The sequence below is a fragment of the Anarrhichthys ocellatus genome, unplaced genomic scaffold, assembly GCF_004355925.1.
Source record: "Anarrhichthys ocellatus isolate YVR2014 unplaced genomic scaffold, GSC_Weel_1.0 scaffold1402, whole genome shotgun sequence".
Classification (NCBI taxonomy): domain Eukaryota; kingdom Metazoa; phylum Chordata; class Actinopteri; order Perciformes; family Anarhichadidae; genus Anarrhichthys; species Anarrhichthys ocellatus.
In genome coordinates, this window is record NW_022281376.1 from 1 (window position 1) to 11,375 (window position 11,375).

Genomic DNA, 11,375 nt, shown 5'->3' on the forward strand with positions numbered 1-11,375 from the left:
ATGTATATATATATATATGTATATGTGTGTATATATATATATATATAATGTGTGTGTGTGTTTATATATGTATATGTGTGTGTGTGTTTATATATATGTGTATATGTGTATGTGTGTATGTATATGTGTATGTGTGTATATATATATGTATATGTGTATGTGTATATATATGTGTATATATATGTGTGTATGTATATGTATATATATATGTGTATATATACATATGTATATGTGTATATATACATATGTATATGTGTATATATACATATGTATATGTGTATATATACATATGTATATGTGTATATATACATATGTGTATGTGTATATATACATATGTGTATATGTATATATATGTGTATATGTATATATGTATATATGTGTATATGTATATATGTATATATATGTATATATGTATATATATGTGTATATGTCTATGACTTTTTGACAACACAGTACATAGTATAATAATAGTACTTCGCTAATTCATAATGCAGACAAAGAAAACAAAACGCTGTGTTCTTGTGGTTTGTGGAGTGAAAAAACGATCAAACCGTTACTGAAGTGTTTTGCATCTCATGGTCCCGTGTATGTGACTAGATAGGATTAGGGGGAAACCTTCTGCTTTTGTTTTACAAAAAGCCATTTAGAATGACCATGTGAAGCACATGAACAGCTTTCAGGACATCACAACAGACTCAAGATGTCTAACAGAGTCCTAAAAGCCAGCTCTCATTGTGCATTGTGTTCTGTGTCCCAGTGTCCGTCCACCCGCTGTCTCTCCACCGTGTCCCACTCCGAGGACGGGAACCTCATTTACACCGGCAGCCTGGGCAGCGCTGTTCGAGGTGAGTCACTTTCACCTTGTTACAACTTTGTCTTGTTTTGCTGTGTGTGATATGGGAGAGGTTGCTGGTCTTTCCCTCAGGGGACCTGGTATACCATACATGACATTATTAGTCCATAGGCCAGAACAGATACAGGCACCAACACCTTACCGGCACTACATTTATTATCAGGTCAATCTAAAATGCATTATGTTTGAGGTGATCATATCAGTAGATCACAGCAGCTACAAGCTGAATCTTGATGACGTTCATTACTCTGATGATACAAGTCTGTTGTCTGGCTCGGTCACTTACGTTCGGTAAACTGCATTCAAGTGAAACTTTGTTTGAAAAAAAGGCGGTCAAGCCGACCGCTGCTTGGATTCTGATTATTATGTATTGATGGTGTTTCGGTGCGGGTGCTTGGAGCAGCCAAAAAGGACGAAAAAGACCCAATAATTCAAAAACAAGAGCAATATTATCAGTTTCTAAAGGAGAAGCACCAAGTGGGACTACTGTACACAAATATAGTTCTACATTTAGAGTCAAAGCAACTACTCTAAATGTACATTTCATACGTTATAACCTAATTTGCAGTTTGGCAAACCTTCTGTTTCTGCTTGAAACTGCAGGTTTGGGGATATGTTACTCTGCAGTGAGTGACGGGTCAACTTAATGCTGAACATGCAAACATCAGAGTGCTGCAGGAAGGAGTTCTAAACCCTGCACATGTCTCCAAGTCAATGCTTTTTAATGTATTCTTGGTTAGATGCCTGAGAATAGGTTGTGGTTAACGCTTTGTTCTTTGATGTCAAATACATCAGTAAATAGCCCTCTGATGATGATTGAAGGTATTAGTGTTAAAGAAGGCAGCGTATAACAAGACGCCGTTACAGCCACTGCTCCGCCTCTAGAGCCTCGTGATGGCTCATGGGACCGTTGTATTCTATATATAGCTTACTGTTAGCTTTTTATTTCTGGCAATTGCATTCATGCATTAAATCATAAAAGTAATGTTCATTTGTGAGGATTATCTTGCTGAACAGAAAGTGTAACTAACAGGAAGCTTTTCTCTCTTGTCAGGCGTGAAACTGTTTTCCTACAGCACCAGCGGGACCAGCCTCTTCCTCGTGCCCCACACCCTCCTGAAGACCGGACTAGTGGTCCAGAGCTTTGCCATGAAGGCCACTTTCTGTGGAGTCATTGGATTCTTCACCTTCCTCACCCCTGTCCTCCTCCACCTCATCACCAAGGGCTACGTGGTCCGCCTGTACCACAACCCGGACAGAGACACCTACACAGCCGTCACCTACAGCGTCTTCCTCACAGAAAAGAAGAGTGTGTTCCACCAGAGGCAGGTCAGGATCCCAGCTGTCAGCCAGATGTTCACCAGCTTCTATGCTGGTAAAATGGGGCTCCTGGTAAACCCGGACATGTTCCCCGTTCCACAGGACTACAACCACCTGATGGGCTACGACAAGCCCTTCAGCTTTGACACAGACCAAGTAAATAAACCTGATGAGAGCTGAACTGTGCTGGTGTAGCAAGGATCTCTCAAACAATATTTTGATGGATATTTCATGTTAATAAATTATATCATCATTAACCTGTTTGAAATGGTTATGGTTTTCTCTCTCTCGCTCTCTGGAAAGTGTTTTCTTTTAAAAATGTGTTCATGTTTTCAGACGTTGTGTGTAGGCAACATTTCCATGTATTAATAACATATTTTCTGAAGTACAGTGTCATTTCCTGTCTAAAGCTGGGGGCAAACATCAGGTTAGTCAGTAACCTATATCAGCCAGTGTAAGATCTGTGCTTATACTCTACTGGTCATCCCATTAGGAAGTCTTGGCAATTTAAAATCAGTTGCCGTCTAGGGTGATGAGATTGAGGCAACACATTGGTCAAACACATTTGTCTTTCAATTATCTTACAGCTCTTTGCAAAGCATCAATTATTTTTCAAGATAATTAGAAAAGCACAAAGAATGAGAACATTTACGCAAAGTTTTATAACATGAAGAAACATGATGCTACAGTGGGTTATCAAACGGAAATATGCGTGTCAAACAGCATGCCATTACACAGCAGTGCAGTCAAAGGAATACAAATGCAATACAATCAAATGTCAGGATGTATGCCATAGTTTTGTATGTGGGTAACACATTCTTTTCCAGAAACGTCATCCTACTTCATCAAAATCAAAGACAGTCCTTTCAGTCCACCCGAAGAGCAGCCGCCCCCCTTCAGGAAGAGGCTGGCTTCAGTCCTCAACGTGGCCCCACACATACTAAATCTATATCTTTAACACTGCGGAATCCTTTCCAAACATGGATGAAAATAAGACTTTCTCAGTTATTTGGGTAATTGTAATTCCTAACATGCCGCCAGTAGATGCTGATTCCTAAGTGTAACAGTGTACGAGCATTTTGGCAAGTCACTTGTGTTGCTTGTTACTTGCCGTCGGACGAGATGATCAGTTTCTTTTTTATCTCCCATTTCATCATACCTCATCCAGCACAGAACGGTTCTACGTTTCCACCGTAGAACCGAGACTGGATGCAGGGGGAAACTTCTAGTCTAGGTCCATCACAAATTACAACAATACACCTTCCTAACACAGCTGTACTCAGTTCTCTATCGCCTCAGACCTGTTCCACTCGTGTGGATGTTTTGACTTGGACTTGTTTTGATCTCAGCCTCCGGTCAAATCTTTGGTCTCGACCGGCCCAAGATCAGTTAGGTTTATATATTTTTTTTTTTGTGGACAGCACGGCTGGCTACTATCTCAGCACACTGGAGAGCGGCCAGATCCCTTTATTTCTTATACTATTCTGAGTAGTGCAGATACTGATAATGTTCCACTGAAAACCAACGTTCTGTCTTAACTTGCACTCGATCCCCTTGTGGACTTGGTATTGAATTTATCTCAAAACCCAAACGTCTCAGCTGAAAAAGCGCTGACAAGCGCCTCCAGCTGGGCTTTAGGAAAAGAACCTGGAAAAAAGAGCTTTGGTGGACACAGCGTCTTCTGAACCAACCAACGTCCTGTCCTCACAGTGGGATGTCAGGTCTGGGCTCTGTCGTATCTCTGCTGTCAACAAAGAGGGCTCTTGGATGGAACTTGCCAGTCAAACATTTGGTGGAAGGTGTATCGGTTCACTTGTGATTGAGCTAGGCTAGCATCCAATCTTTGTGCTAACCACGGCTAAAGTCATCCCTCAACTGTCTCCATACTGAACCAAGATAAACTTCCTCTTACTGACTCTTGACCTTGAGTCAGATGGCACACAAGAAGATTTCCAAAATGTTGTAATAGAAACCTTACGGCCCGTGGTTTCCCTTTTAGATAATAGATATGTTTTTGCACACTAGCATTGCTAACATAAGACAAACTCTACCTCAGAAATCTGAAAAAGCAAAACAAACCAGTGAGTCGAGCTCTTGTGGCCTGACAGGACTCAGTTTATTCTTCAAAAGCTGAACCTCCCCCTGAACTCATTTGGCATCAGAAACAGTAAAATAAAATATGCAAAGTTTCAGCAATCAATGCTCAAAAGTCATCAAGAGATACTTGTCAGTCACGTAGATGCAAAAACAAAAGTGTGACATTAACTTTCCGGCCGTAGTCCAAATGATGCGCACAAAGTGATGATGGCTACATCTCCTTCACTCACACACACACACACACACACACACACACACACACACACACACACACACACACACACACACACACACCTTTAAACTAAGGCAAAATAATTAAACGAGATTTATTATAAAGAGAATGAATGAGCATTGGACGTGGATGATTAGTGTGATTAATGGATCAATGTTACAACATTGCCATCATTTTATGAAATACAGGCATTCAAATATGAAACTATAAAAATAAATAAACGTATACAAAGTAAGAACTTTCATGAAAAAATATATGACTTAAATATAAATTAATTAATTAATAACAAATTAAATAAATAATATTTAAAACATAAATAAATGCTTAAATAAAAGGTAATTGACACACTCACACATCCGAAGCCTGCCACCTCATGGCGCCGCTCTCTACACCATCTGAAGGCCGTCATCCTGTCCCACTGTTCGTTGTAAATAAAGTTAAAATAAACTGCTTCACCTTTCCACACAGGCTCTGCCAGGCAGCACTGTGCCCTGTGCTTTAATACCAACGCTGTAATGCCATGGTTGTCTATTGTCCATAAAGTTTTGAAATACACCACTCGGCACTCGTCGGGGTTCCACAGGCAGTGACCTCACTACTACTCCCTATGCTTAGAAAACTACATACATCCTAACGTCATGTGTCCGTGTTGCTGAGAGGGGCTCAGATAAACCACTCCTTCTTGCTCTCGTCGATGGTTTCGGTGAAGGCCGGGTCGTTGACGATAATTGCTGCGTCAGCACAGTCTGCTGACTCAGCTCCCTTGGCCTCATTGGTGTGGTAGGAGCCTTTATGACGAAACATGTGACGGATCACAAACACCATAATGCAGAGGACAGTGAAGATCACCATGGAAATGATACCTGGAAACAAAAGAAATGAGCATGTCATTGATAACCGACTGGAAGATGATGTCATCACACAGTGTTACTCCTCACGATCAGTAAACTGACCATGTGTCAAATCAGTGGAGAACCCCGGCACATTTCAGAAAAAGAGCTGCAACTACATCAGCCTTTTTTCTTGTCTCCATTGAGCTGTAGTCTAAAGTGTAGAGCAGGTCCTTATATGATCTAAAGATGCCCGACCCCATCTGGAATGGATCAATGAAAACCTTCTAGAACCTCTTGTGCATAGTTTATTTTCTTTAAACTGACAGCTAACTCGAATAGGCCGAGCACAATGAGAGCAGATCTAAAGAGACAGACCTAAACAATGAGAGGAGACGAAGCAGAAGCACAGCAGTGGTAGGGAAGTAACACCACATGATCAGTGCTGAGAGAGAGTTAGCCCCTCAAACATACAACAGGACCCTACTAGACTGAATGTAATTCAGACAGCTATAGTGTGTTGCTAAGTTAAAGTCAACAATATGCCACGTAGCACAGTAAAGCAATGACACAACGAGCCGTGAGAACACAGTTTGTGATTTATGTGAACCCAGCTGGAGACCAAGATGAGGAGTTTGTGTTGTTTCGGGTTATGTACGGATGCTGCCTCGGTGTGTTGGTGCGCATTGTTCTGGATTGTTTTCCATCAATAAAGCCCCACTGACCGAGACACGACATGCCCAGACAAGTTCTTACTTTTGCATCTTTTCTCTTTTAATATACAAGTGACACGTTATAATATACTTGTTTTAACATGCTCTTATTTGTTTACCATATTTTATTGTAAATTTTCATTTTTTCTATTTTAAATAATGTCACACTGTGTATTACTCTCGCACCAATCACAAAGCCAAATTCCTTGTATGTGTAATGTACTTCTGATTCTGATCTGATTCTGGTTTATTTGCTTTGGCCAACAAAGCAGCAGCAGAAATAAAGAAAGCAAACTGCTTTAGATGGATGTCCATTTGTGTCTGGAGACCGCAACATGACATTGATGCATTCTCGTGGGAATTGGGATGTTGCTCAGATCTCTGTCAAGTGTATCGTCCTCTGTATCTACATACTGTATTTGATTACTATGTATTTCTATGTTTATAAACGTTCTGTTTACTATTAGGATTGCTCCTGTCTGAGTGTTAAGACAAAAACATCTGTCTTCTGTTGATGTAAACAGTCACATTTGGGGTTTCAACAGTTTTAAGGACTGGTGCGAGCTGCAGCTCTAGCTGGAAGCCAAATGAGATTTACCTCCAATTATGGCAGAGTTGCGATCCACTCCATCACCACCAGCCTTGTCCTCCTTAAAGGGGAAAACAGCTCCAGCTGTGGAGAAAACATTTGTGATCTGTTTGAACTCTGACATCATCCCCAGACTTTTGGATTTTTAATGTTCCATTAAACTGTATTCATTCAATTCAAAGTGGCTTCATTAGCATGTTGCCAAAGCATCAAAATACAGAAGTACACAATAATAGTAACACAACATTACAATTGTTATATAATAATGATATATATATACAGTGATTTAAATACATTTGTACACGTGTGTGTGTGTCCCTCAGGCTGTGGCATGTTGATACATACTGGGCAGGAAGATATGCCTCGTCTACTTCTCCACGGAGTATTTTTAATTTTGAAATCACGGATTACAGAGCTGAATTTGTCAAAACAAATGCTCCTTATTTCATTCAATGTTTTACGTTTTAAGGGGAAGTCTCAGAATAGAATATGTGGTCACTGTGTTTGACAGGTGAGGACCTGTCAAACACAGTGACCACATATTCTGTTTTCTTTTGGTGGCCATGATGTCCAGTTTGTTGTCACTGAGCCTGTTCTTGGTGAGGATCTGTCTCTACTTTCTATCTCTGACAGACGAGAGATATTCTGCCAAATCATCATAATCATTTCTTTACGGCCAGATTATATTATATGTTTAATGTTTCTGATGTTCTAAATAGTTTCCTTTAAATTGCGTTACATGTTGGTTTCCTCTGATTGTTTGTAGCAGTGTTGCTGTGGGACTGTGTCACTGTGTCTGAGGGACCAGCACCAACTGACACAGAGGACTCTCCTCTGGGCTCAGCTCTGTGTTTGGAGGGCTTTGGAGTGGAGGGTGTCACGGGGGATTCAAGGTGGTTCAAAAATCTTTCTGTGTAGGAGGGAGAGGCCAGGAGCAGCACATTGATCTAACTGAACATCAACTTCATTCATATACACATTAAATAGCAAAGGATTCAGTTAGTTTGTCTCCAGTTTTAACAGCACACTTCCTTCCTAAATTCATTGATTAAACCAGATCATACATTTTGCCTCCTATATACTACAGTGTAGAAGTATATAATAGAATAGATAGATTCTTAAAATGTATGAAACAAGTGAAAATATAACATTGTTTTGTTTGGTGTACGTGGCGTTTAATTGAAGTGTGAAGGTTATATATATTAGTTGGTGGTCCGGTGTTTTGGGAGAGGGGCCAACTAGATTTGTACTCAGGAAGTGTTTGTCAGTATTTATAAATTTAGAATATTATAGATTAATTATCTGTCTCTACCTGCTTCTACGTGCCAGGGGTCACTAGCTGAAGCCATGGGGGAGATGGTCAAGGGAGAGGCTCCACAGTTGGATGGGACCAGAATCCCATGGGTGCTGACGGGTGCAGCCAGGCCTGAGCGCAGCGCAGCTTTCAACGGTGCCACACTGTTCCACTGAACTCTTGACAGACAGCCCACGAAGCCCGGCGTGTTGTAGCGCTCGATCAGGATGGGGTCAATCTGTCCCGTTTCTACAAGAAAGACACAACAACACGTTTAGGCCATTACAGAACCATTACAAAACTAACCAAGTGGAACTCTTTTCAGGGCCCAATGTTACCTTATAAAAGAAAACTTTATATCTCTAGTCAACCTTTATGCTGTGTTCACACCAAACGGACAGGAGTCTATGCAAAGTAGGGAATGGAAGAGAGTAGACGCAAATTCACTCCGGGCAGTGCGAATGAGGCAAATGACGTGACATGAATAAGGCGAACAGGTGAAATTTTGCATTCACCTCGAGTTGAAATATTTCAACTACAATGCTAGCATAGCCTAGCACCAATCGATCCGAGATCCATTCTGAAAACTAGCATTTTAAAAGTTGTTTGTTTCTCATCTTGTGGATAGACCTAATAAAGCATGAATTCAAACACTTTACAAAACGGCATCATTACGTAGTTATCTTGGCTTTTTTTCTGTTTATTGCAATTAAATCACAGCAAAATTGTTTATGTTGGATTCATACAGCTGCAGTAAACCAGCCGACATGTGGCTTGCTAGATACAGAGAATAAACCTCAATGAAATCCACGGAGCTCCTCCGGATGATGTTATAAACCAGACAAGGAGGCGTTTAGTTTCTCGGGATATCTGGGAGTTATAAATGTAGTGTATAATGAGTTATAAATGTAGTGTATAATGAGTTATAATTATTATACTCTTGTCCACATGACTGACTATTTACTTTCCACACACACGCCCCTTCTTCTTCTACGCTGCCAGCTCTCTGAGTGCAGTTTCCCGTGACTGCTCCCCCTCCTGGCCTTCCCTGTCATCAACCCCTTCAGTTGCAGCTCTCCCCATTCAGACTATTGTGACAGAGAGGCTGCCCCGTTCACACCGCATTCACAAAGCCATAAACAAAAACAACCTCAGCTACATCCCTCCCAGTGATGTTCATATCGGCTCCCAGCACAAGTTCATCATCTACAACCCCACTTCTGTCAATTCCATCCCGTCTCTGTGGACTCGGCATCGGCGTACCACCACTCCCTCATTACGTCATCATAACAAACAGCACGTGAATGCAGCCAACCTCAGAACCCTCCCCAAAACCTCACAACCAACCACAAAACACTCCATGAAGCTTGCTCTGTTCAACACTCGGTCACTAAGCAACAAAGGCCCAATCATCAATGAATTCATCACTGACAACAACCTTGATATCCTCTGTCTCACTGAAACTTGGCAAAAACACCTGGATTACTACGCACTCAATCAAACCACCCCAACTGTATATCATTACCTGGATAAACCACGCCCTGATGGCCGCGGTGGAGGAATTGCCGCTCTTCACCGCCAACATATCAAGACCAGACTGACTAACATCGACAGTCCACCCTCATTTGAACAGCTCACATTCAAACTCTCTGGTCCTAAACCCCTGGTCATTGCAATTATCTACCGCTCCCCCAAACCCAACCCTGCCTTCCTCTCCGACCTATCTGAATTCCTCACCCAGCTCTGCTCCGTCTCACCTTCCATCCTGTTGCTTGGTGATTTCAACATCCACATCGACTCCTCAGACTGCAAAACTGCCACAGAATTTCTGGACCTGCTTAAATGCTTCAACTTCACTCAACACATCGACTTCCCCACCCACAACCGCGGGCACATCCTGGACCTGGTCTGCTCCACTGAAATCACCATCAACCACCTCTCCGGCTATGACCTCACCATCTCCGACCATCTAGCCATCATCATGGAGATCGACATCCCAATCCCAGAACCCAAACTCACGCGCACCATCACTCTCCGAAATATCAAGTCTGTCTGCCCCTCATCCCTGTCAGCCTGTCTCACTGAAAATTCTCCACACTCTCCCCCTCCCTTAGCCCCTCCCCCTCAGACCTGGTCAACCTCTACAATAACACACTATCCTCCTGCCTTGATCAGCTTGCCCCTCTCAAAACCAGAACTGTCTCATTCACCCACACTGCTCCCTGGTTCACCCCTGAACTCCGCCTCATGAAATCCCAGAAACACAGATTAGAGCGCCTCTCCAACAAAACCGGCCTCACAGTTCACACCCTGGCGTACAAACTGGCTCTAAACTCTGCTCGCTCCACCTACTACTCTGGCATCATCCGCTCTGGTTCCACCAACCCCAAGGTCCTCTTCTCCACAATAAACAAACTCCTCAAACCTATGGACAATCTCTCCCACTCCTCCACAGCAGAGAAATGCAACTCCTTTCTGACGTTCTACAAAGCTAAAATCGACACCATCTACAACCAACTGGCCACTTCCAGCCCTGCTTCGTCCAACCCTGTATCTGCAAATCCTCCACTAACTGACCGGTCACTCTTCCGATACACTCTCCGAGTGTATAATGAGTTACAAATGTAGTGTATAATGAGTTACAAATGTAGTGTGTAATGAGTTATAAATGTAGTGTGTAAGGAGTTATAAATGTAGTGTATATTGAGTGATAAATGTAGTGTATATTGAGTGATGAATGTAGTGTGTAAGGAGTTATAAATGTAGTGTGTAAGGAGTTATAAATGTAGTGTATAATGAGTTATAAATGTAGTGTATGATGAGTTACAAATGTAGTGTATAATGAGTTACAAATGTAGTGTATAATGAGTTATAAATGTAGTGTATGATGAGTTACAAATGTAGTGTATGATGAGTTACAAATGTAGTGTGTAATGAGTTAAAAATGTAGTGTGTAAGGAGTTACAAATGTAGTGTATAATGAGTTACAAATGTAGTGTATAAGGAGTTATAAATGTAGTGTATAAGGAGTTATACATGTAGTGTATAAGGAGTTATACATGTAGTGTATAAGGAATTATAAATGTAATGCGTAAGGAGTTATAAATGTAGTGCATAATGAGTTATAAATGTAGTGCATAATGAGTTACAAATGTAGTGTGTAAGGAGTTACAAATGTAGTGTATAATGAGTTATAAATGTAGTGTGTAAGGAGTTATACATGTAGTGTGTAAGGAGTTATACATGTAGTGTAAAAGGAGTTATAAATGTAGTGTGTTAGGAGTTACAAATGTAGTGTATAATGAGTTACAAATGTAGTATATTAGGAGTTACAAATGTAGTGTGTAATGAGTTACAAATGTAGTGTGTAATGAGTTACAAATGTAGTGTATAATGAGTTACAAATGTAGTGTATAATGAGTTACAAATGTAGTGTATAATGAGTTA

General features: G+C 41.1%; 2 protein-coding genes across 2 annotated transcripts; one reads left to right on the forward strand and one right to left on the reverse strand.

The window, feature by feature from the left end:
- Nucleotides 1-373: 373 nt before the first annotated feature.
- Nucleotides 374-4,553, forward strand: tmem70 (transmembrane protein 70). Its single transcript, XM_031839211.1, has 2 exons — nucleotides 374-845; nucleotides 1,908-4,553. Exons 1-2 carry the CDS (start codon nucleotides 701-703, stop codon nucleotides 2,351-2,353), a joined length of 591 nt encoding a protein of 196 aa, XP_031695071.1. The 5' UTR covers nucleotides 374-700; the 3' UTR covers nucleotides 2,354-4,553.
- A 229-nt stretch (nucleotides 4,554-4,782) lies between these two features.
- Nucleotides 4,783-8,851, reverse strand: gypc (glycophorin C (Gerbich blood group)). Its single transcript, XM_031839212.1, has 3 exons — nucleotides 7,947-8,851; nucleotides 6,644-6,718; nucleotides 4,783-5,365 (listed from the first exon to the last, which is right to left on the reverse strand). The coding sequence occupies exons 1-3, from the start codon at nucleotides 7,981-7,983 to the stop codon at nucleotides 5,166-5,168; spliced, it is 312 nt and encodes a 103-aa protein (XP_031695072.1). The 5' UTR covers nucleotides 7,984-8,851; the 3' UTR covers nucleotides 4,783-5,165.
- Between the last annotated feature and the right edge of the window lie 2,524 nt (nucleotides 8,852-11,375).